Below are 24,480 nucleotides of genomic sequence, written 5' to 3' on the forward strand. Positions count from 1 at the left end.
TACAACAGCGTCTGAATGGGAACATCATTTGAAGATAAGACACAGTTATTTCGGTACCTTTCGTTAGTGCTGTGCTTTTTTTTTTGCAGCCTCCTGATATCATCAGTGCCTTTTCAGCCTTAGTTACCCCCACTGACCACAGTTCCCTCTCCCCACTCCAACAGACACAATGCAGCAGTTTGACCACCCGCACATCATCCGTCTGGTGGGCACGTGCAGTACCTCGCCCGTGTGGATTGTCATGGAGCTGGCACGGCACGGGGAAATGCGCGCCTACCTGCGGAATAGTCAGCACCGGCTGCGGTCAGATACACTGGTGTTGTACGCGTATCAGCTCAGCCAGGCGCTGTCCTATCTGGAGAGCAAGAAGTTTGTGCATAGGTGAGAGGGTGAAAGAGAAGCGAGAGTGGTGGGTGGTGGGTGATGAGAGTGGGCTGAGGTGGTGTGGGCCGTGGGGTGGCTAGTGTTTGTGGTTGGGAGACTGTGGAATGGTTTGGTATGGCTTGAGTGTGGAATAGTGCGACAGCTGTTTAGGGTGTGTGGATTGTGGGCAGCATGCGGGAGCATTGCTAGAATCCCAGTCCGTATTGAACCATTTCCGTCTGTTCTCCGATACCCCGACTGTTCTATTTACTGTTGTAGGATGTCGCGGCCCCTCTCGAAACGTCCCATACCCGACTATCACAACACAGGCCCACCGACTATGCTCTCTTCCCACCCCGACCCCTCACCACCCCACCCTCACTACCACCACACAGGGACATCGCGGCGCGGAACGCCCTCGTCTACAGCCACGACAACGTCAAGCTGGCCGACTTCGGCCTTAGCCGGTGGGTCGAGGAGCAGGACTACTACAAGGCCTCCAAGTGCAAGCTGCCCATCAAGTGGATGGCGCCAGAGTCCATCAACTTCAGACGGTTCACCACCGCCAGCGACGTCTGGATGTTCGGTTAGTGGTGGCTGGATTACAGAGGCAAAAGGGATATTTTAGTTAGTGGTTTATGGAATGTGAATGGTGCGTTTATATAAGAGTGATGACGTTGTACAGGACAGATTACTTTGCTATGACACATGCAGCGTTTAGCCTTCGGATATTTTTAGTTGGAGTACTTGCTCTGATAGTACGCTCGTAGTCAATTTTTTTTTTTTGTCGGCAACCGCGCTCACGCTCTCCACTGGATCGGTCTGTTTTCCGGGCAGACTTATGTTTGGGAGATCCCCACTATCTCCGGCCGGTGTTGTAAAGCCCGAGTGTGCGGTACTGAGTGGCACGGCCTAACCATCTCACCTCCCTCCCCAGGTGTGTGTATGTGGGAGATCCTCACGCTCGGCGTACAGAAGCCGTTCCAGGGTGTGCCCAACAGCGAGGTGGTGGGTAAAATCGAGGCCGGCGAGCGGCTACCGCTGCCGCCGCGCTGCCCGCCGCGCGTCTACTCGCTGATGCTCGCCTGCTGGCACTACGAGCCCAGCAAGAGGCCCACCTTCGCCGATCTCAAACAAGACCTGCAGTAAGTGACGCTACGACTTACCCTCGGACAGAAAATATGAGGGGTGTGCGTGGGGCGAGGTGGAATGATCTAATCATGCTGTCCTTCATATTGATGTAAAATATTTGTGTGGCAGGAGAGTTATGAACTCAACCGTCACATATTTCGATATTCGTGTTACAGGGAGGCTCTGTTTCAAGAGCGCGCTACGCAAGAGGAGACGATGAGGAGAGAAAACCGGAGAGTGCAGGCCATGTCCTGGGGTGAGTAGTAGTACAAATCTATACGGTCGCTTAGAAATCCCGATGTTCAGTGCGATGCAGTGTTCCTGTTGCTGACGGGCGTGTTGTTCATGTTTATTTTGTCATGCAAGTGGACCGCTTATTTGTCAAGCATCCCTGTGACTGTATCTGTCTTGTTGCTCTTGCGTGTTGACCGCGTGCCTCTCCCTCGGCAGGTTCCAACGACTCGGACGAGCGGCCGCCGCCGAAGCCGCCGCGCCTGCCGGCCGGGGACCGGTGCTCGCCGCCGCCGCCCGCGCCGCCCGCGCCCCTGCAGACCTACATCGTGGCGCAGAGTCCCGAGGTGCTGGCGCGGCTGATGCGAGACAACGCTGGACGCGCTCAGGCGGGCAGCTACACGACGCCGGCGTCGGCTCTGAATACGGTCAGCGTGGAACTGGGCACCCTGGAGGGCGCGGGACCGACAGGACACGCGTCCGGGCGCGACCGGCGGCTGGGCGGCTCCCTGGCTCGCCGCCCGGCCGCCGCCACCGCCCCCAGCGCGGCCGCCGCGGCCGGTGTGTCAGGAGGAGCCGGCTCCGCGCCCGGCAGTCACTCCCTGCCTCGTAACTTCGCGGCGGCGTGCTCCCGGTCGCCGCGGCTCGGCGGTCGCCGTCAGGTTTGGCGTCTCGCTCTGTTGGCATCTGTGGCAGCTCCTGTAGAGGCCGGCACGGCACGGACGGAGCACGGCACTGGCTGTGCGATTGGCTGCGCTCGGGGCTCACCCGGCACGCCCCGCTCCAGCTCGCCACCGATCGCTCGTTGGGAGCACTGACCCTGACCGGGGCGATTCCATTCGCTAGAGCCTGAGCGAGCAGTGTAGCAGCGGCTGCTTGGGATGGATGCACTGACCCGACGCATCGTTTTCAGTTATATCAGTGGATGCCGAATTGATTCAGTCACAGCTCGATGCAGCTCGGCCACATCTTAGCTGTCTCGATCACATCTGATCGGATTTTTGTTCTGAATGGACCCGTTTTCATTCTCCATGCAATTGCCTTTATTGTCATCTTATTCAGCTCTTACCAGTTACATGTATGTTCCTTTCACGGCGTCAGCTGGCATCGCTTTTTTCTATTATCGCCTTCCTTCGTTTTTATTCTTCATTGTTTGCTGTTGCTTCTCATCGAAGAAATCTCAGTGATTGCAAGATTGACTGAAGCACGTTTGTCACGTTTTTTTTGCACGTTGGTCGGTTTGCTCGCCCAATCAGTTTTCGAGTTTTGCCCTGTACTGCATGAATGAACTGATCAACAGGTTGTTATATCAACGCGATGCATTCAATGCATTGTTTATAGATCTAGAGTTAATATCGTTGCTTTGCCTTGGATTTATCTGCATTGGAATATTAACCTTTTTTGGGGGTATTAACGCTATTAACTCCCGCTGCTGCAAGAAGCAATTTTCTTTGGTTTTTATTATGCTCTGCGGCAAAAAAAAAAAAAAAATAGAAGCTGAAGCTCTCGTGGACTAACGCTGTTTTTAACATGTCTACCTTTTTTGTAATTTTAGCGTAAAAGTAATAACCAAATATTATTTTTCAGTAGTTCACATGATTGCTCTTCACCTGGTGCGGTATCAGGCCGCCTGCGCCCCACACCCTCCCCTGACCCCACTGACCCCCTCTCCGGGGTTCGTCCCTCAGAAGCCGCCGCTGCCTCCTGAGGAACAGAAGCGTCGCCTGGAGCTGGAGGAGCAGGAGCTGCGCGACCGGCTGGAGACTCAGAGACGACAGATGGCAGAGGACGGCGTCTGGCTCAACTCGGAGAACGAGCTGGTGAGTGGGAGAGGGAGGGAGGGAGGGAGGCTCTGCGCGCCGGCTGCCTGGCTCCGCCGCTACTGCCGCTATCGCGCCGGACATGTCCCATGCAGACAGTTAGTGGGCTTGAATGGGGAACGAGATCGAATATTCACTTGGTTTTTATAGTTAGTCGATGGTTATTTCATATTTCATGATCGCCGTTCACTTGTCTGCTCTCATATCGAGTTCGGCTGATAGTTAGACGTGTCAATGGTTATGGGTGACCAAAAATCGATCTGCTTTGCCTCGTCCGGTCTCTGGCCGGCCCGCTGACCGCTTGCTCACGACTCCTTGACTGACCGATACACCGTAACTGACTAACTGACTGACACTCTGACGCGCTGACTGCCGCTGTAACCGCTCTCCGCTGAGCTGTTTGCCCGCCTCTGCCTGGCAGCGTAAGCGCCTGTCGCTGGCCACCTCGTCTGACCGCTCGGACACCGAATCGGTGGACGGCGGCGCTCGCGCCACCTCACCCTTCCACTCGACCGCCGAGCCGGCCGGAGCCAACGGATCCCGCGCCGCATCCCGGGCCGGCTCCGCGCACGGCTCCGGGCCCGGATCGGCAGCCGGGTCCGGGGCGGGGTCCGCGCCCGGGTCCGGGGCCAGCAGCACGGAGAGACCCATCGTCGTCAAGGTAGCGTCAGCCGCCGGTCTGAGAGACCGCAGTGGTGTGGGATCAGCTGTAGACAGAGCGGGCCTCTGGTACAGGGGAGGCCTGGTGGATGGCCTGAGTATGTCACCTTCACAGACCAGGGTTGCTTCTGCTGGCTAATCTAGGTGCAATTACAAGCTGATCCGCAGTCATTGAACTCGTGCACTTAGCTTAGATATAGGTAGTAAAGGTCACGTTGCATTTTCTTTGGGCTGCTTATATGTAAAGTCATGCTAATTTTGTGCAGAACGTTCGCTATTCGTCCTCAAACTTCAAGCTTAGTGCCCTCTGCGATTTTCCCTTGTTTATCGGCTGTTTGACCCCAAACTCATCGGTGACTATCGGTGACGTTACCCCAAACTCAAAGTTGCTCTGGTTAGATTTCCGCAACCCGTCTGTGTTCCTCTCTCCTCAAGCAGTCCACCCTAGTTCTCTATACCCCGAACCCCTCGCCATGACCGCCCGTCCGCCCGTCTCTTCGTCAGCGTATGGAGGTGACTCCGACCGCCGAGCTGGACCGCTCCCAGGACCGGGTGTACGACTGCACCACCAGTGTGGTACGCTCCGTGATGGGCCTGTCGCGAGGCGTGCAGGCCGGCCACGCCCAGCGCTACCTGGACCTGGTCAAGGCTGTGGGGTACGAGCTGCGCGAGCTGCTGTCGGCTGTAGATAGGGAGGTGGTCGCCTTCCCGGCGGCGGCGCATCGAGAGGTGAGCAGGCGTGGAGAGGGGGTGGGCTGGGTGACAGGCAAACAGGCCGGACGGGACCGGGCAGGCTGTGTGGTCTGAGGAGGAGTGAGGCCGGTGTGGCGCGAGAGCCCACTCTGAGTTTGGATGTGCTCTTAGTCGAAATAAGGCAAAATATTTCACGGTGGTGCCATTTTTTAGGGCTACTATTACGTTGTGCTGAATGTAGTTTTGTTGCAATTTTGTCTTCCTGCGCTAAGTAATACGTATTTTCATTCAAGTGGGGTCCTATCCTGACGCACTTGGAAGCTGCTCTGTCATGCTAACCCCTCCCCACGTGTGTTTGTCAGATTGAGATGGCTCACAAGGTGCTGGGGAAAGATATGCAGGAGCTGGTGGCGGCCATGAAGCAGGCTCAGCGCTACAGTACCACCACGCTGGACGACGAGTACAGAAAGTGAGTGGGGCGACACGATGTACAGCCGTACGGCGTTACACGGACGGTGGAGTGTCTTTGGGGAGGGGGACGGACGGGCTGTTTGTGTGTGGTTAGGGAGAGGGGAGATTGGTTGAATAGAGATCACATGTCACTCATCGTGGAATGTAACGTGACGACAGGGCGCTCAAGACGGCCACTAGGCGTTAACGATGATTAATTGACTAGTATGGTGATCCAAGCCGAATGTTACTACGTTGAATACAGTGAGGGCATTTCCTCGGTACTGAGTTATCTGTTTTCTCCTGTCCCGTCTGACTGTCTGCCCCTCCCCGCTCCACCCTCTGACTTCCCCTCCCCGTCCCCACAGGCAGATGCTGCAGGCGGCTCACGTGCTGGCCGTCGACGCCAAGAACCTGCTGGACGTGGTGGACGGGGTGCGGATCAGGTGCGGCGGCGGTACCACCAGCGGTACCGGTACCGGGGGCGGCGGCGGCCACCAGCCGGTGCGGGCGGGCAGCTGAGTCCGCCGCCGCCGCCCCCGCCCCCGCCCGGCGGCGGCAGCGCCTCTAGTCAGCGGCCCCGGCCGCCACATTCCCTGCCGCCGCCCCCCCCCCCCCCTCCCCCCGTCCCCGCAGTCAGCCCCCCTCCCGTGTCAGATCATTCCATAACGCGCCGACCCGCCCGCGAGGCCTCATACATGGCGGGCGGCTCCCGCGTACCGCGAGCTACTGTTATATCTGTGGTGAATATATGGATCATGCGTTAACAAACCGTGTTTGGATGGAACTGGACGGATCGGGTCAGAGGGTTTACCTCGGCGTATAGTGAATCGCAGGAGCCGTCTCTCTACGGGGTGGACCAAAAAGGATGGAAACATTTTGAACAGTGTTATTGCATGCAGGTGACTGAAAATGATACCAAACGAGAGAACATTTTGTGGAAATTCATATTGACATCTCTCTCATCTGCTTTCTCTCGTTTTCAGTCTCTCACAGCTAATGTTCGAAGAGGCCACCTTTGCGAGACAGGCACAGAGCGGCCCGCCTGCCGGCTGACGCGATAGCCCGATGACACATGTCCTCTGGTATGACTCGCACAGCCTTGGTGATCGCTCTCTTCAGATAACAAACGCCTACATAACCTTCCTTGTAGACCTGGCCCTGGAGATGACTCCACAGGAAAGGAATCCATATGTCAGATGAGAAGACAGACAGGCCAGTTCCACTTCGGTTCGAGGATGGGAGCGACAACACCGTGGATGACGACCAAAAGCGCTACCAAGCGACGCTAAAGAAGTTGTTGAAGTGAGCCCAAGCGAAGTATGACAGTCTCATGGACCTCATGTGATTCCAGCCAGACGGTGCGCCTCCTCACATCGCGAAACAACGCTCAAGTGGAGCGAGAACCACTTTGGTGACCGGCTGATATCCCGCAGTGCCTGTCGGAACTGGCCTGTCTGATCACCTGACCTGACCCCGATGGATTTTTTCCTGTGGGGTCATCTCAGGGCCAGGTCCACAAGGAAGGTTCTAAGGGCATCTGTTACCTGAAGAGAGTGATCACCAAGGCTGTGCGAGCCAAACCAGCGGACATGTGTCATCGGGCTATCGCGTCAGCAGCCAGGCGGGCCGCTCTTTGCCTGTCTCGCAAAAGTGGCCTCTTCGAACATTTGCTGTGGGAGACTGAAAACGAGAGAAAGCAGATGAGAGAGATGTCAATATGAATTTCCACGAAATGTACTCTCGTTTGGTATCATTTTCAGTCACCTGCATGCAATAACACATATTTTATGCGAGTTCAAAATGTTTCCATCCTTTTTGGTCCACCCTGTACAGTCTAGCTCTAATACCAATGGCGATGTCATTTCCTACAATAGCTCAGTCTTACTGACAATGTCTCAGATCTTGGGAGAGAAAAATACAAATCAAGGCCGCAGATCAACACATGGGTAAGTTGAAAAATCATGTTATCGTTTGCTGGCTCCGTTGAAGTAATAGAACGGGCAGTAATCAATAGCATGCATACCATGTTGTCCCGACAATTCGACCCTCTACCTCAGCTCCCCGGCTGTGCTCTGCCTCCCCCCCCCCCGACCCGTGCCTCCGTTCGGTCCCACCCGTCCCACCTCCCCCATCGACCAAACATTCCACCGGTGCGGGTGGCAGAGGTAGTGGCGGCGGGGGGTGGTGGGCGGTGGTCGTGGGCTGCATCGACGGCAGTCGGAGTCTCACTCCCCGACGGAAGGAACATTCCAGGACAGACAGCGGTAGTACACGGTGCCGGACTCCGGAGTCAGCGACTTGTGATTGTGGTAGCGGCAAGTTTTCGCACACAATAGCACGCTTCGCATCGGGCGAATTGCTCTATACCTATTCGTTGAGGCTCTTTCCTTTATCGAACTCCTCTTCCTCTTCTCTTGTCTTCTCTTCTCTTCTCTTCTCTTCTCTTCTCTTCTCTTCTCTTCTCTTCTCTTCTCTTCTCTCTCTCTCTCTCTCTCTCTCTCTCTCTCTCTCTCTCTCTCTCTCTCTCTCTCTCTCTCTCTCTCTCTCTCTCTCTCTCTCTCTCTCTCTCTCTCTCCCTCTCCCTCTCCCTCTCCCTCTCCCTCTCTCTCCCCTCTCTCTCTCTCTCTCCCTCCCTCTTCCTCCTCCCACCACCATGTCCGGCCTGCAACACAAACCATCCGCACGCTACCGCCCGGTCGACTGGTTCCGCCACAACACCCAGCTGGCTGAGGTGACTCGCACACAACTGGACGCTGGCCACGGGGCGCGGCAGAGCGCTGGAAGGGCGGTCAATGAGGCGGCCATACGCACGGCCTGGGACCAGCACCACTCCTGTACTCGGCTGCGGGACAGGTGAGAGTGCGATGAGCGTGGAGACGCCTCAGTGTCGCTTTCACTCACGGTGTTGCTCTTGAGTCATGCTGAATCCTACTCTGACTGCAATAGTCACAGTGGTATTGATTGTTCGTATGTTACGTTACAATGTATAAGTGTATCTTATGTACATAAAATGCAATGTACAGTGCAATCCACTACCCAGCACTGACTGTCTCCAGTGCTGCTCCTCTGACACTCTTACCTGAACCCCCGACAGGCTGAGTGAGGTCGAACACTGGAAGCTGCACCTGGAGCAGTCAGTAGCCGCTGTCGATGACGAGATGGCCGCTCTCTGGCGCGCCAAAACGGCCGCGGAGGACGAGCGGGAGGCGCGCCATTTCGACCTGGAGACGGCCCAGGCGGCTCTGGCGCAGCGCGAGGGACGCCTGCGGCTCGAGGTGGTCAGGGACGACGTGGAGGAGACGCTCAAACAGGTGACTGATTAGGGGGAGAGTGCTGCTGCGGGACAGCGTGGGGTCAGTGGGGGTGATGCTGGTTAAGTTGCATCGGTGTTAATCATTGACCATTTATGTGGATTTGAAGTGCTGAACACGCTTCAGTTGTAAGTTTAAAAAAAAGTTTGCTACATTGCATAAATCTTGTATCAGTTCCTCGCTTCATAAAAAAAAATAAGTTACAGACGCATTTGTTATCTTGAACCGTTCTAAAAATGGTATTTTCTAAATTTATATCGTTTTTTATAATAATATGGAATTCAAACATTGCGTTCAAGCTTGCCGTAGCTGACCTCCCTCTACCCTCGCTCCCAGGAGGTGGACGCGGTGTCAGAGTTCCGCGCACACCTGCAGCAGCGCGCCGAGCAGAGTTTCGAACAGCTCTGCCGGCTGGCCGACGCCCGCCAGGCCCTGCTGGACGACATCGCCGCCAAACAGGGAGCCCTGCATGTCGACCTGTCCAGCCTGGCGCTGACCACCGAGAGCGCCGAGATCGGCTTCAAACCGGACCCACTGCGCGTGCCCCGCGAGTGAGTACGGCAGGTGGCTGGGGGCAGCCCGAGTGGCGGCGGGTTCCATCTGGTCCAAAATGCGTCTGAACTCTGAATTATCGTGCGCATAGGTAAACAAATCTGCATGAAATGGGTCAACTACGCAGCAGTCGTGCGGTACAGTCTACCAGTCAGGCGTTTACACTAGCGACATCTATCGGCCAGTATAAGAACTACATAGCAGTCGTGCGGTACAGTCTACCAATCAGGCGTTTACATTGCCGACATCTACCGGCCGCCATGGGAAGTACGCAGCAGCCATGCGGTGCAGTCTAACAATCAGGCGCTTCACACTGCCGGCATCTATCGGCCGCCGTGGGAACTACGCAGTAGTCGTGCGGCACAGCATACCATTCAGGCGCTTTACACTGTCGACATCTATCGGCCCCCATGGAAACTACTTAGGAGTTGTGCGATGCAGTCTAACAATCAGGCGTTTTACACTGCCAACGTCTCTGCAGCTATGATAACTATCCAACTTTACGGTAACAACACAGCATGCGTTTTGTTTAATCAGTAGTTCACGTTGCACATTCTAGTCGGGATAGAAGTGTTATTGGTGAACTGACTCGTGCCTGGGCTCATCTACTTATCCACAATAGCTATAAACGCGGTATATGATCGCTGCACACTCATATCCCGTCTTTGATCCACGATGAGATGACGCGTCCCGTGTTGTACCCCTGTCACTGTCACTGATCGACAGTAGCTGAACTGACGCGTCCTGTGTTACTGCCTCCCCCCCCCCCCCTGCAGCTCGGTCACTGGCCGACAATAGATCAACTGGCATGTCCCGTGCCCCCCCCCCCCGCAGCTCGGTGACGGTGCCACGCTGGGAGGACAGCTGCCGGGAGAAGCTGGCAGCTGCCGACTACCAGCTGCAGCAGTCGCGTCAGCTGCGGGCCGCTGACGCCGACACGGTGGTGCGCGGTCAGAACCGACTGGAGGGCTGTCACGCGGCGGTACAGTTCGCGGCTCGGCGCCGACAGCACGAGCTGCAGCAGGCTCACGACGAGCTGCAGTGGCAGCGGGGACAGGTACGGTGGGAAGGGGACAGGGACGACAGGACGTACGACCCGCCCTGGTTAGATATAAGGATGATAGGAATATAAGAGGTCAGGAAGTTGTGTGATGTGTCAGACAGGAACACTCAGGCACCTAGTGGTTGCGTTGCTGACCTGTTGATAGTACAAGCCAGATCAGACAACCAATTTTTGAAGCCTCACTATTTCACCAGTGTTTCTCTCACTTCTTGCCATTCTTGCCATTGCCATTCCCGCCTTTCCATCAGGTAGCCGACGAACTGGCCGAGACGGAGCACGAAATCAGCCGGGTGGAGGCTGCACTACGGGACAAGGACCCGTACCGGCGGCTGGCAGAGACGCGGCTGGAGCGTCGGACCGAGCGGCCGCTAACGGAGAGGGTGTACGACCCGCCGTGGAGCGCCCTGAGAGCCGAGACCACCGCCGTCCAGGTGGGGAGGACGGCACGGGGCAGAGTCCGAGATGCGTTTAACTGCTCCGGTGCGTAATAGATAGCTGCGGAATCCAGTGTCTTTCTGCAAAAGAAGTCAGCTTTAATAGGATTTCAGCTCATCCCCAAGTGATGTTGAAGATAATTTGATCACGCCTTATTTCTCGCATGCCTTTTTCATAACGCTGGGATTCTAACTGCCATCACAGTCTGCCTGCATGTCTTTACCAATTGGACTATGCCTCAGAATCCAAGACACATTCTTGTTTCGTGTCTTCGTCCCCCTCCCCCATCTTCGTCTTCGTCTTCCAATCTTCCGACCTCCCCCCCCCCCCTCCACAGGAGACGCAGGGTGAGCTGCGTCAGCAACTGTCGCAGCTCTGGGAGACGGCCCACCGTCTGCGCCGTCACCTGGCCAGACTCGACGACAACATCAGCGGCAAGGCGGCGGCGCTGGGCGTGGAGCGCGCCTGCGCAGAGACACACGGCCGCAGCCGGCCGCCGCCGCTGGTCAGAACCAGGTCCCACCTGGATAAGGTACGGATGCTCGTGACGGATAGTATATTCTAGACATGGTAGTTTGGAGCTGGTTGAGCTCTTGAGCTCACATTCAGTCACTATTGCTCCTTGGTAAATTACAACCGGAGTTGCTTGATGGACAAACCACTGGTAAAAGAACCATGCTGTCCTGTCGGGAGTCAACGATGCGTTCTGTTGAAGCACCCATTGACAAGAACTGTGCGTGAGTTTTTTTCTGGTAATGCATTTGCTTCTTTTCCTCAGGTACTGCTGCTAAAGCCAGAGACGGTCACCCACGACCGAGCTGCCACCTACCAGGTCACTCCCGAACTGCTACCGGGCAAACTGACGTCACAGGAGTGCACCTATGGCTGTAGCTGCAGAGGCACCGAACAGTGACGTCATACCGGGCAGAATGACGTCACAGGAGTGGACCCATGGCTGCAGCTACCGGGGTAACGGGCAGTGGCGTCCTACCCGGCAAATTGACGTCGCAGGCTGAGCTAGGGCCGGTCTGAACACTGAACAATGATGTCACCGAGGACCAACTGACGTCGCAGGAGCCCACCAATGATGTGGGCATCTTCATTTGGAAGATGTTTGTTGTGGATTTTGTACTGCCGTTATGTGCCTCTTCTGTTCTTGATTCGTCTGTAGCTTCTCTTTTGCGTTGCTCTCTAACCGCTGATCATTCCGGGTTCAAGTATAGGTAGGTATTGGGTGTGTTCGCAATAACTGTGCGACTATCGTAGCAATGTTGCCATATAATCTTCCAGCGTGCGTATCCTAACGAACCATTTCCTCTCAGTTCGCTAACATGCGCGTCCTAAAACAAATGCAGCACGAGTTAGCGAGTTAACTGGATAATTGGGTTGGTAACAGCTGTACTGACACCGCCATATCCTCGCGCAGACACTGCCATGAAAAGCTATGTAGAACAATATCGCTTTATGCTACTACGATGTACGGTAGAGGGGTGTCACTAGGCGTGTTGACTGTCAAAATAAGTGTTACGTGTAGCTGATGCACGCTTCACCTCTGCTGGTTGATCCGTGTAAAAGCATGCACTGGTTGATAGCAATCATGTACGAGCAATCCATAGAAGTTAGCCAAGCAGCCTTCGTAAAATGAACCTAGTCCCCGTTAAATAACCAAGCATCATCCCTTGGTCTGTATCCCAGTGCGCTACAAAATGAGTCAGCCATCGTTTGTACATTGAGCACGTACAAATATATTATCACTCAGAACACAGACATCTGCGGACATCTGTCGTTAAGCGATACAACATATCACTAGAACTGCGGCACTCTCAGGCAGACATGTCAGAAGAATACTGACATCTACTGACTGTATAAACTGACTGCAGCATAGTACGTCAACGGGGGTCAATCAGCAACATCTGACCCTGGGTAGCCGGGAACCCGACTGAAAATCCTCACTCAGACCGCTCAACGCCATTATGTACCGACAGCAGCTGGGGCTCCCGACTGAAATCTGTCGCACGCGCCAACTCAATTGCACTAAAACCGAGACAAAGACCGGAACAGATGGGGTGGGGTAAAGGAGCTTCTCTGGGTGGGATTATCTTGTAACTCAGCAGCGAATGCAGTCAGAGTAAACAGCTGTCATAGAACAATTACCTGAATGTTCCACTCCACCACAGGATTACTAAAGGCAACTCAGTTCCACATGGCATTCAACAGCAACACGTCAACAGTCACCACATATTCTCTCATCTCTCATTTCCTCCAACATTCATTCATCGCGCACCCCAGCACAGCCCTCCCTGCCGTCCCCTCCTCCCCTACTCGGGTCGCCCCACGCCCCTCTGATCCCCCTCCGCTGGCCCGCCGGCCGGCTGCCCGTCACCCTCTCCCCCCTCGGCGGCCGGCGGAGGCGCGTTCGGCGGCGGCCCCGCAGTGGCAGCCTCCTCCTTGAGTTCCTCTTCAAAGTCCTGGTGCGTGACCAGGTGTTTGTGGCCGTGGGGAGGGGGTCCAATCAGCGCCACCACGTCGTCGTAGTTGAGGGTGTCGCGGGACATCAGTGCCTCGGCCATCTACCAGAAGGGCGGGAGAACAATATAGTGTCAAAGCGTTACCGCAGTGCAGGTCTCAGCCAGCTTCAGGCTGGGTGAGACCTGCAGAAAAGGAAGGCGCGGGTGAGGGAGGGGCGTTATCACATCACGGAGACAATGCTTTACACGCTACTGAAGACTATCTTGCGTCCTCTCAGGAACTCGGTTTGACGCTACCAACTCATTCAGCACCGCTTCTACCCCCACCCGACTCTAATATCCCTCCTCTCCCCACACACGCCCTCACGTACTCACTGACTGACTGACTGACTGACTGACTGACTGACTGACTGACTGACTGACTGACTGACTGACTGACTCACTCACTCACTCACTCACTCACCACACACACTCGCATCCGCTACCTCTCCTTCTACACCACCCGAACCAGTTGTGCCTGCCCATCGGAACACTCACCATCTGCAGTTTGTCCATGTTCTCCTGGAGCACCTGCTCCGTGTGCCGGTAAGCGCGGGCCACCAGAGCGCGCGCTTCCACGTCCATTAGAGCCGCCAGTTTTCGGCTGTACGGCTTCCGGCCGGGCGTGGACGGGTCGAAAGATAGCGGGCCCACAGCCTCGTTCATACCGAATGTGCGGACCTGGAATGGCCAGAAGCACAGGTGATGTGTCAGGCCGGTAGCTCAGGGTGAGTGTTAGGTCAGTAACAGGTACGAGCACGATGGGAGACTCGCCTCTAAGAGTTCTTCACTTCTAAAAATGCTTGTCGTATCTAACATTACGTACCAATATCTAATATCTATCCCGTCTGTGCTCGTCAAGGAGCAGCTTCAATAATCATGTAACAAACTTACTAAGGTATCTGCTGCTGGTTTCGCATATTGTAAGCCATAACTGAATAAAGGCAATCCACAACAAGAAGATTTTATTGGTGATAGCTTCATTTTTTAACGCATGCACCGACAGATAAATCGCTAGATACTAAACGTCTGTATAAAATTCGCGAATCGCACATTCCGGAAAGGCTCTCTCCGCTCTCCGAGCCCTCACCTGGGCGTAGGCCATTTTGGTGACCTTATCCAGGTCGTTCTGCGCTCCGGTGGTGACCCGGTCAAAGACTAGAGCCTCGGCGCACCGGCCGCCCAGCGCCATACACATCTTCTCAAACAACTGGACACAGAAAAGCCACAGAGCAGGAGTTAACGAAACAGTGTTACGACAGATCAGTTGACAAGACAGACAAAACAGTGCACATATTGCAACGAATCTCATTTAGTTTACCTCGCTTTATTCAGTAAAATTCATTAGGCATGTCTTCTTTATAGCAAAAACTATCGCTAGCATCCACCAACTGTAGCTATTACCACAGCATTCAAGCTCCGTCACTTTAAACACAATGTATTCAACTAGTCCTGCCTCTTCGAAAGATGTTGTGTCCCTCCGTATCGTTCCATCCCAGGTAGTAGCATTGCGGTCCAAATCTCACCTGCTCCGTCGTGTGCAGTTTGATGTCTGCCGGAGTGTACTGCGCGAAGCCTAGCGTCTGGTTGGTTCGCGGCACGATGGTGACCTTCAGCAGGGCGTCCGTGTGCTTCAGGAGCCAGCCGACCAGCGCGTGACCCGACTCGTGGAACGCCACCACGCGCCGTTCAGAGGGAGACATTACCTGAGGGAGGGTGGGGGGGAGGGGGGAAGTCAGTGGGGACTAAACGCCACCACGCGCCGTTCAGACGGAGACATTACCTGAGGGAGGGGAGGGGAGGTCAGGCGCTCAGAATATCACCACTGTGAGGGAAGGTCAGGGAGACAATGCCACCACGCGCCTCTCAGAGGGAAACATCACCAGGGCGGGAGGGGAGGAGACAAAACGTCACCACTGTGACTTTTCCGACATTGTTCCCTCCAGTCAATCCCGTAACTGTAAAAATTTCTCTCGTCCCCTGCTGTCATCGTTTGCCCCGTCCCGTGACCGTTTAACCCAGTCAATGTGACGGTTTCCCCCATCCCTCCGACTCCGACCGTTTCTTCGGTATGTGCAGTTCCCTGTGACCGTTTCTTCGGTATGTGCAGTTCCCTGTGACCGTTTCTTCGGTATGTGCAGTTCCCTGTGACCGTTTCTTCGGTATGTGCAGTTCCCTGTGACCGTTTCTTCGGTATGTGCAGTTCCCTGTGACCGTTTCTTCGGTATGTGCAGTTCCCTGTGACCGATTCTCCGGCCGGCGCCGTATCTGTGACCGTTCCTTCGTCCCTGGTCAGCTAAGTTGTCACTAGTTACCTGTGACCGTTTGTCCAATAGTCCCGTACCTGTGACCGCCTCTCAACCAGTCTGAACAGTCAATATAAAGGTTTCTTCGGTCAGTGCGGTTTTCTGTAACGGTTTCACTGTAGTCACCCGTGACCGTTTCAAAGCCGTACCTGAGACCGTTTCTCCGTGCCGCCCACGACGCGCTCGATGGCGTACTCGAGGTCTGCTCCCTTCACTTCCTTAGCTCCGTCCCGGGCAGCCTTCAGCGCTGCCTCGTTAGCCACGTTAGCGATATCGGCGCCTGCGGGCACAGGAGTAGGCGTGTGGCGGTTGGTGTGGGGAATGCTTGAGAAGAGTTTAGTCTGATGAGTTTGATGCTAATGAGTTCTGATATTGATGGGCTGAGTGATGAGATTAGATGGGATGAGTTTTTTTTTAACGCTGAAGGTAAAATAGCGAAGAATCTAAGTTTAGACTGAAAGATAAACCCCGTTTTCAGTGGGAGTAGAATTTTGGCAGAGCATGGGTTAAGAGTATCACAAAAGTGACAAAGGAATGACATAACACATTGAGTAGCTTGTTGAAACGCATCTTCCTTGCCCTCATTTTCGCCGTACCACTAAATCCCGGTGTCAGTCGGGCCCTTCCTCCCCTCCCCTCCTCACCGCTAAATCCCGGCGTGGGGCCCTTCTCTCCTCCCTCCCCTTCCTCGCACCGCTGAATCCCGGCATCGGGCCCTTCTCTCCCCCTTTCTCTCCTCACCGCTGAATCCCGGCGTCAGTCGGGCCAGTCGCGGCGAGAAGGCGGTCACCGGACGCTCCAGCACAATCGCCTTCAGGTGGTGCTCGAAGATCTCCTGCCGCTCCGCCAGCGTCGGCAGGTCGATCAGGATGTGTCGGTCGAACCGGCCAGGCCGTAGCAGCGCCTGTGGAGACACGGCAGACACCGTTATCGCAGCTAGATGAAAGGTCCTTGAAAGCAACAGGGGGCTCTTCCCTTCCCTGGGGCAGCTAAGAAGACGTGAGTCTTCAGATCTAAGAGCTCGCAGCACGAATAAAACGGACACGCTACCGGCCCTATCTGATAGTGCAACGGGTGGAACATGGTAGTATTAAGCACGTCGTAAAAGCAGTTGACAACCTTTTAAAGAATTGCTTCTATCCAGCATGAGACAGCGGACCGTCAACTAACATCCTGGAGAGACAGCCTGGTACAGCCGGGCCCGGCTGCCGGCGCACGCACCTTGTCGAGGATGTCGGAGCGGTTGGTGGAGGCCAGAATCACCACGCCCTCCTTGGTGGCCATGCCGTCCATCTCCACCAGCAGCTGACGGATAAAATGATAGGCGGACGTCAAGATAACAACCAAACCGGACACTGCCAGCGGTGTCCGGTTTGTCCGGTTCAACAGCTGCAGCCCAGCTCCACAAGCAGCTAACACGGCAGACAAATAAACGTCGTCAATATAACCGTCAATATTACCGGCCTCTCATCGGCTAACAGACACAGTCAGTAACTTATAGACAGCTGAAGCACCCAGACTTCAAAGCTCCAATTAAGGGTGATATCCTCAGACTCCGTCTCATCATTCTTCATGCCAACAATATACTGTGTTGCGCTATCAAAACAGGTTTGCTCAGATCTTATCTAATCGTGTCCCATCTCCGCTGACCTGGTTGAGAGTCTGTCTACCCCAGTCCCTCACCTGGTTGAGAGTCTGCTCCATCTCCCCGGCTCCGCCGCTGAAGCTGCCCGCTCCCTCGGCCCTAGCTCGACCAATGGCGTCAATCTCGTCAATGTAGACGATACACGGCGCTCGCTTCCGAGCCTCCTTAAACAGGTCTCTGTGGGTGTGAAAAGGGGTCATTGGTTTATTGAAATATTTGTATGGTACTTTTGCGTCAGTGTGCTCCATGCGTATCGGTTTCCAACACTGTGTGTGTTGAAAATGTGGTGCAAGTATGACTAATTAGACAAGTTTTTAATACAATGGATGATGAAACAAAAAAAAAGTTCACTTTTATTGACTGAATGGCGAAAATGCGGTGTATATCACATTAAGTCACCCAAAAACTGGCAGAACGACACCAAAGGCAGGATGTCGAGTCCCAACGGAATACATGTTAAACTGTAACAGCCGTGTCTGTACTGACCTGACCCGGGCGGCGCCCAGTCCGCCGATCATCTCGATAAACTCGGAGCCGTTCATGGTGAGGAAGGGCACATGTCCCTCGGTGGCCACCGCTTTGGCCAGCAGCGTCTTACCGCAGCCGGGCGGACCGAGCAGCAGCGCTCCCTTCGGTACCTGAGAACGGGCGGCAATGGCGTTACAGCAGCGAGAGGGGGACGACAGCGCACTCTTCGGTACCTGAAAACGGGCATCAGGGGAAGAGTCCGGAGTCGGACAAGGGTGGAAGGCAGCTTTAGTCGCTGCTGAAAATATGACCAAACCGTTCAACATTCACAATTTACAGGGATGAGCTATAGCATTGAACAATGGTTGAGAGAAGCAAAACTTATGATTGCTGATAGGGATGCCGTAGCCATTAGCCATTTCACTGATAATGGGATGCCGTAGCCATTAGCCATTTCACTGATAATGTTTTGCGACTCGTACATAACGAGGGATGCTCGAACCCGCTGAACCACTGACCCTGGCGCCCAGACTGCGGTAGTACTCTGGCCGTTTGAGGTAGTCGACAAACTCCATCACTTCCTGTTTGGCCTCCTTGAGGCCGGCCACGTCACTGAACTTGACGCCGCGCCCCTCGCCGGCCAGAGAGTCCACGATGGTGAACTTGGCGCGCGTCAGAGAACTCTGCGGCAAACGGGACGCGTATTAGAGGGCTCTGCAGCATACGGAATGGAGGTCAGAGAGTTCTGCGGCACACGCACGCATAATTAGAGGGCTCTGTGCCAAATGACTGCTAAATAAAAGTGAACAAATGTAAATGGCGTTGCAAATTCATTGCAAACACTCAATTCAGGAGCAGTAGAAACCTTATTACAAGGCATATCGTTATATTCTTCATGTAAAATCAAACGTTTCGTCTCTGAACAAAGACATCATCAGTGAAGTTACACACAACAGTACATATTATGAGAAAATAAGCAATCAGGCTTTTAATCAGGCTTTCTTTTTTTTTGAAGAAAGAGTTTTCAAAAAGTCCTACTATGTTCCAGGTACCCAAGCTAGACAGGTACTTTGTGCTACCTTTTTTTTTGGAAAACAATCAAACAAACTAAGATCTGAGGTAGAGTCCACTCTAAAAAAGTTTTATCCCTACCTGAACCCCAAGATCATTCTCCGCAACACCCGCAGCATAGGCTCTCTTTTCTCGTTTAAAGACGTGATCCCGAAAGCATGCCGCTCTGCTATAGTTTATCAGTTCAGTTGCCCCTCGTGTGAGGGGACATACATAGGCTCGACCTATGTGCGCCTTTATAGCAGAGTGTGCCAGCATCAGGGCAAGTCGGACAGAACGGGAAATTTTCTTACCTCTCCTGTAGCCTCTTCTGTTAGAGACCATTCATTGGCATGCGACGTACCATTTTCGTTGAACGATTTTAAGATCATTGACAAAAAACGTTCAAACTTTAATTTAAGAATTCTGGAATCGCTTCACATATTCAAGTCTAGGCCTTCCATCAATGATAAGTTGTCGGCGTATAAATTAGATATCGTTACCTAGGGGTCCTTGATGAAACATGAAACGTTTATGATATGCATGATTTTATGTGCGATACTGTGTTGCTCTTGTTATGTCGCCTGATTGCTTATTTTCTCATAATATGTACTGTTGTGTGTAACTTCACTGATGATGTCTTTGTTCAGAGACGAAACGTTTGATTTTACATGAAGAATATAACGATATGCCTTGTAATAAGGTTTCTACTGCTCCTGAAGCCAACAAAAGTCAGACTTTTTGACGCAATTAAACGAGACCATGGGAACACTCAATTCACAACAGGCACACAACTACCTAGCGACGCAACACTTTCCCCTCAACTGCCCAGTCTCCCTTTACCAGTCCCCCGCTCCCTTTCCCCACTTACCAGTGCATTCATTGAGATGGGCGACTTCCCGCGGCTGGCAGAGAGTGCGTACGCCAGCAGCGATACGATAATCACGGTGGTCAATAGGCGGCCGGCGGCGTCCGAGTAGCGCTCGTAAACCACGGGGATACGGTCCTCAGGGCGAACTCCTGGGAATTTGAGAGGAGAGTCAGCCTCATGGAGTGGACAGAGGGGGATGGAAACAACGCTCCTACAATAACGGGATGCGGTCCCAGGACCCGCACTTGAGGGAAGGGGCATAGGTTTATACTCGCGGAAGGGGTAACAAGATTAAATGCACGCCAAAATCGAGTAACCTGGATATAACATGTTTGAGGGTAGAGCCGAACCTGTCATCCTCCTAAGTTGCTCCTCTCCTGGACTCTCTGACTCTCCTGGACCCATCAGCCTCTCTCCCCAGAGGACGTTTGTCGGTACACCGTTCCCCGGATATCAATTACGGCGTGCTCACCGATTTTCGTCTCGGCCTCTCGCAGCTTTTCCTCGAACTGATGCACGTCGGGCACGTTCATCTGGAACACGGTGAACTCGACGCGCCGGCCCTTGACCACGGCTCCCTCGTGCAGCACGATGGTGACCTGGTTCAGGTCGGGCCGGACGATCACCTCCTCCACCTCGCCCCGTGCCAGCATGTGGTGCACGAACTCGTTCCACGACACGAAACGGAATATCTGAAACGGAAGGATCAAACGGTCGACTCGTCATAACTCAGGGTAAGTTGGTCATAGTGTACGAATTGAAAGGCATGGTTGGCATTCGAGCGCTAATGAAAACGGCGTGGCAAACCGAAAACTAACAGCCGCGGTAACAATAACTGGAAACGATTAAGCGAAACACACATGCCTGGAGGAAAAAGGGCGCTACTTCGACCAAGAATCCCCTTCATCCGAACTTCCAAGTTGTTTCGCCCCACTAGCCATAAGCGCCTCCCCCTACTGACCTGATCGGGTCGGTTGCTACTCGGGAACAGCATAGTGAGCACGGTGATGAACCAGTAGATGATGAGCATCCAGAGGGCCGTCTTGGCCAGCTGCGTGGTCGTGTTCTCCTCGTCCGGCTTCTTCTTCTTGTCTGGGTCCTCCTCGTCGGGCGGTGGAGGCTTCTGCGGAGGGAAGAGCGAATACAATGAGGCTCGGTCACTGGTCATGCAATTGGAGGAACAAATGCTCAACAACAAATGGACATGGAATCGTGTATGCATGGCGGCTGAGGTGATCATAATGATTTTTGACAATATACCTTGTTCAGTCAAGTACCTAGTGACAGATAGTCGCATATCAAATGAACGTCGTCACAAGCGACAGCGTTGCAGCTAAAACAATCAATATTTACTACAGGAAGCCATCTGAGTGTCCACTCAGTGATGTGCCGCCACCAGTCTCCGGTCGTCCTTCTCTCACCCTGTTTGGCTGGGACCCGGACGGCGGGCGGGGTCCATCGGCAGCGGCCGCCGGTGGGGCAGTGTGCAGCCCGCGCCACTGTCCGGACACAGTGGACACACCGGACAGGCCGTCAGAGGACAGCCGGCCGGACAGCGCCGGCAGGGAGCGGGCCAGCAGCCGGCGGGCCGCCGCCAGCTCCCGTCGCACAGACCGCTCGGACACCTGTCAGACAGGCAGCCGTGGTCAGTAGCGGCAGACAATTCTGGGGCACACACTGAGAATATGTCCTATTGTTTGATCAGTAGTCAATTTGATAATATATATGCTTCCAATTCCAAATAACAAATATCCTATTTCAGATTTCAGTTTGCTTCTAAGAAGACAACCTGTCAAACTCCTCCAAATTCCTTAAACAGTTTCATAAGTCAAAGAAAAAAGACACATCAGTGGTGGAGAGCATAAGATTACCTTGCCATATCCAGGTCTGAGTCTGTTAGACAGCCTGGCACAGCCACCCAGCCTGCCTGAGTGAGCTGAGGCCAGGGAGGAAAGGTAGGCAGGACTCCGCCATATCCTGCCAACGTACAGACAGGTCCGCAGCATCTGCAAGCTCTGCTGGCTAGACAACATCAGCATCTGCAATAAATGTCAGAGGGGGCTGTACTGTCAGAAAAGGCATGTTATGTGAGAAGCAGCAAACAAACTTGTGACAATTCAGAAATATAATGTCCTATAGCCATTTACATTTGTATATTTTCATTTTCCAAAGACTGATTGGCCAAATTAAAATATTGACTATTGTTTCTGGCATTGCCAAAGACTTCCCTGGATGAAGTTCAAATATATATTTTTTTCAGAAAAATAGATAATTAACAAGATATTTACTAGGAAATTGCTTGAAATCTTGGCAAACTTAATAAATGCCTACAAGCCGTACTCTGTGGGACAGCTGAGGAGGGTCTTTTTCAGGCAACCAATGGCAAAATATTGTAAATCCAGAATCCAATGAAACCTAAATGAAATTGTGTCTAAGATTGACAGGCCTTGATGCACTTAGCTTGGTACCTATGCTGAGTCCTAGGCCCTAGGGCAATTTGAAATAATTCACGTCTGGCTCTCACTCCACTTCAAATTATCTGAACTTTAGCGAGGCTGGCTGTGGCAAATATGAGCAAAGAAATAATGGCAACTCACTGGTGGTAATTTCAAAAGGCAAGAAGAGCATATACAGCCACTGAATACATGGGATTATGGACGCCCAAATATGAATAATTCATATAAAACTTTATCGGAATTCACTGGGATTGTATTGCGTATGCAAGTCCAAATATTTCGGTAAATGTCAAGTTTACGTCCTAAGCACATTTCAATGATATTTCTTTCATAATCTTACATATTTTGACATGCTGAATCCAAAAATCATACTTACATGTCTCGCAAGAACAAAATTATCACCAATACACTAAGCAATTACACCTTCCCACAACACACGATCAAAACAAATCGAGAGGAAATTGAAAGTGTCCAGCGTTGCCATTTGTGAAAAATATTTTGTCTTTTTTTAATGTCGAGAAATAAAAACATTCAATATATTATAAAAATAGATAGGAAATATGTAAAAAATATTTATTTAAAAAGAAATATTATTATTAGAAATAGAATAGCAAAACAACAAAGGGGAAATGTTGGGAACCGGGGTTATTGGGTGGGGAGGGTTAGAAAAACAGGGAAATGTTGGGGATCGGGGTTCATGGGTGGGGGAGAGAAAAAATGAAAATGACGTCATAGGGAAATGTCGGGAACCGGGGTTTGTGGGGAGGGGATGGAGAAAAATACGATAAGAATGGTTACAATATTTGGGAAATTTTAGGAATCGGGGTTCTTGCCTCAAATCTAATTGTTACCTAACCTAACCTTACCTGACTTGACCTAACCTAACCTAACCTAACCTAACCTAACCTAACCTAACCTAACCTAACCTAACCTAACCTAACCTAACCTAACCTAACCTAACCTAACCTAACCTACTGATTTTTGCCTACCGGGGATAAGGAAAAAGTTGCTTGCAGGAATAGATTGCAGGCAAGAGTAAATCAAATATTTTTAGGTTAAGTGGTCATGCATCAGGCTTCAGGCCTTCGGCCTGAAGCCAGATACATAACCACTTAACCTAAAAATATTTGATTTACTCTTGCCTGTAATCTCTCCTAAGGCATTGCCTTCGGCACTGCGCTGCTTCGCCGCGAGAAATATTATGACGTCATTATTCACAGTTGAATAGCAACTGTTAGATATCATTCTTGATTTTGGCCAACTTTGCACAAGTAATCGCCCCCCGCCCCCAGTTCTCAGGATTTTCCTTTCCTCCCCCCCAGCCAATAACCCCGGTTCCCAACATTTCCCCTTTGTTGTTTTGCTATTCTATTTCTAATAATAATATTTCTTTTTAAATAAATATTTTTTACATATTTCCTGTTTATTTTTATAATATATTGAATGTTTTTATTTCTCGACATTAAAAAAGGACAAAATATTTTTTAACAAATGGCAAGGCTGGACACTTTCAATTTCCTCTCGATTTGTTTTGATCGTGTGTTGTGGGAAGGTGTAATTGCTTAGTGTATTGGTGATAATTTTGTTCTTGCGAGACATGTAAGTATGATTTTGGATTCAGCACGTCAAAATACGTAGGAATGTGAAACAATTATCATTGATATGTGCTTAGGACGTAAACTTGACATATACCAATATTTCGGCCAATATTGTTTGGCCTTGGTCACTGGACAACTACAATAAATAGCCTTGAATAACCCTATAAGTATAGCTCACATTGCAGCGATGTGAGCTATACTTATAGGGTTATTCAAGGCTATTTATTGTAGTTGTCCAGTGACCAAGGCCAAACAATATTGGCCGAAATATTTGGACTTGCATACGCAATACAATCCCAGTGAATTCCGATAAAGTTTTATATCATACAAACATAAACCTGGGAAAAATATGACTCTAAAACAGCACATGAATAATTCATTCCGCCAATGATGTTGACTGATTATATAAAGCAAAGGAAACTAATAATACAAGCAAAAGAGTATTCAAAAAGCATGTTTGAAGAAGGCTTGAGCACCACTTTGCTGCCAATCGCGCTGCTAATTGGTGAATTTTGCTGCCCGTCATGGTGCGTCCTGCTTTCGAATGCATTATTTTAGCAACTAAATGAATCTTTTGCGTCATCCAAGGCTTTGACTTATGAGGCCAAATCACTACCAAATGAAGGAAGTGTTGAAAATTTTCCCCTGCACCTGAAGCTTTTCTTTGCACGCAAAGAACCAGCTATTGGCGGTCAAAAAAATATCAAAATTCTTCAAGTTCTATGCATTTATATTTCAGCTATACCTGCAGTCCTACCTGCTTAGTTAACCCATTAGAGCCGAAAACTTTTTTTGTCGACTTTCACTGCGATTTTAACATATGTTTGTCAGGCACCCTTTAGGAGAATACATGTGCATTTTTAGCCA

General features: G+C 52.1%; 3 protein-coding genes across 9 annotated transcripts in view; 2 read left to right on the plus strand and 1 right to left on the minus strand.

The window, feature by feature from the left end:
• The window catches only part of LOC122391720 (focal adhesion kinase 1-like), a 41,065-nt gene extending 34,946 nt beyond the window's left edge, over positions 1-6,119 (plus strand). For 2 of the 3 annotated variants that reach the window (XM_043385916.1, XM_043385917.1), the window contains 10 exons: positions 165-381; positions 759-949; positions 1,301-1,508; positions 1,671-1,750; positions 1,945-2,153; positions 3,414-3,545; positions 3,967-4,206; positions 4,710-4,934; positions 5,261-5,367; positions 5,717-5,896. In XM_043385916.1, the coding sequence (XP_043241851.1) occupies positions 165-381; positions 759-949; positions 1,301-1,508; positions 1,671-1,750; positions 1,945-2,153; positions 3,414-3,545; positions 3,967-4,206; positions 4,710-4,934; positions 5,261-5,367; positions 5,717-5,870 (1,763 nt within the window). In that variant the 3' untranslated portion in view covers positions 5,871-5,896. Of the gene's footprint in view, positions 1-164; positions 382-758; positions 950-1,300; positions 1,509-1,670; positions 1,751-1,944; positions 2,154-3,413; positions 3,546-3,966; positions 4,207-4,709; positions 4,935-5,260; positions 5,368-5,716 lie in introns of all 3 variants that reach the window. The other variant, XM_043385915.1, reaches the window with a different exon arrangement.
• Positions 6,120-7,753: 1,634 nt separating this feature from the next.
• On the plus strand, positions 7,754-12,479 carry LOC122391722 (tektin-2-like). The gene is made up of 7 exons (XM_043385924.1): positions 7,754-8,204; positions 8,446-8,662; positions 8,999-9,213; positions 10,049-10,271; positions 10,526-10,708; positions 11,050-11,244; positions 11,491-12,479. Exons 1-7 carry the CDS (start codon positions 8,005-8,007, stop codon positions 11,623-11,625), a joined length of 1,368 nt encoding a protein of 455 aa, XP_043241859.1. The 5' UTR covers positions 7,754-8,004; the 3' UTR covers positions 11,626-12,479.
• On the minus strand, positions 12,424-24,130 carry LOC122391721 (paraplegin-like). Of its 5 annotated transcripts, none has more exons than XM_043385921.1 (17): positions 23,942-24,130; positions 22,157-22,221; positions 21,431-21,598; positions 20,981-21,184; positions 20,521-20,682; positions 20,032-20,251; positions 19,560-19,708; positions 18,157-18,321; positions 17,657-17,808; positions 17,209-17,347; positions 16,747-16,830; positions 16,267-16,429; positions 15,675-15,805; positions 14,746-14,925; positions 14,310-14,429; positions 13,718-13,900; positions 12,424-13,282 (listed from the first exon to the last, which is right to left on the minus strand). In XM_043385921.1, exons 3-17 carry the CDS (start codon positions 21,596-21,598, stop codon positions 13,031-13,033), a joined length of 2,472 nt encoding a protein of 823 aa, XP_043241856.1. In that variant the 5' UTR covers positions 22,157-22,221; positions 23,942-24,130; the 3' UTR covers positions 12,424-13,030. The 5 variants fall into 5 exon arrangements, with proteins under 5 accessions (XP_043241856.1, XP_043241858.1, XP_043241853.1 ...); XM_043385923.1 differs by having other exon boundaries at positions 22,157-22,196; positions 23,981-24,007; XM_043385918.1 differs by lacking the exon at positions 22,157-22,221 and having other exon boundaries at positions 23,952-24,130.
• Positions 24,131-24,480: the final 350 nt, after the last annotated feature.

This window comes from Amphibalanus amphitrite, unplaced genomic scaffold, assembly GCF_019059575.1.
Source record: "Amphibalanus amphitrite isolate SeventyFive unplaced genomic scaffold, NRLGWU_Aamphi_draft 000451F_arrow, whole genome shotgun sequence".
Classification (NCBI taxonomy): domain Eukaryota; kingdom Metazoa; phylum Arthropoda; class Thecostraca; order Balanomorpha; family Balanidae; genus Amphibalanus; species Amphibalanus amphitrite.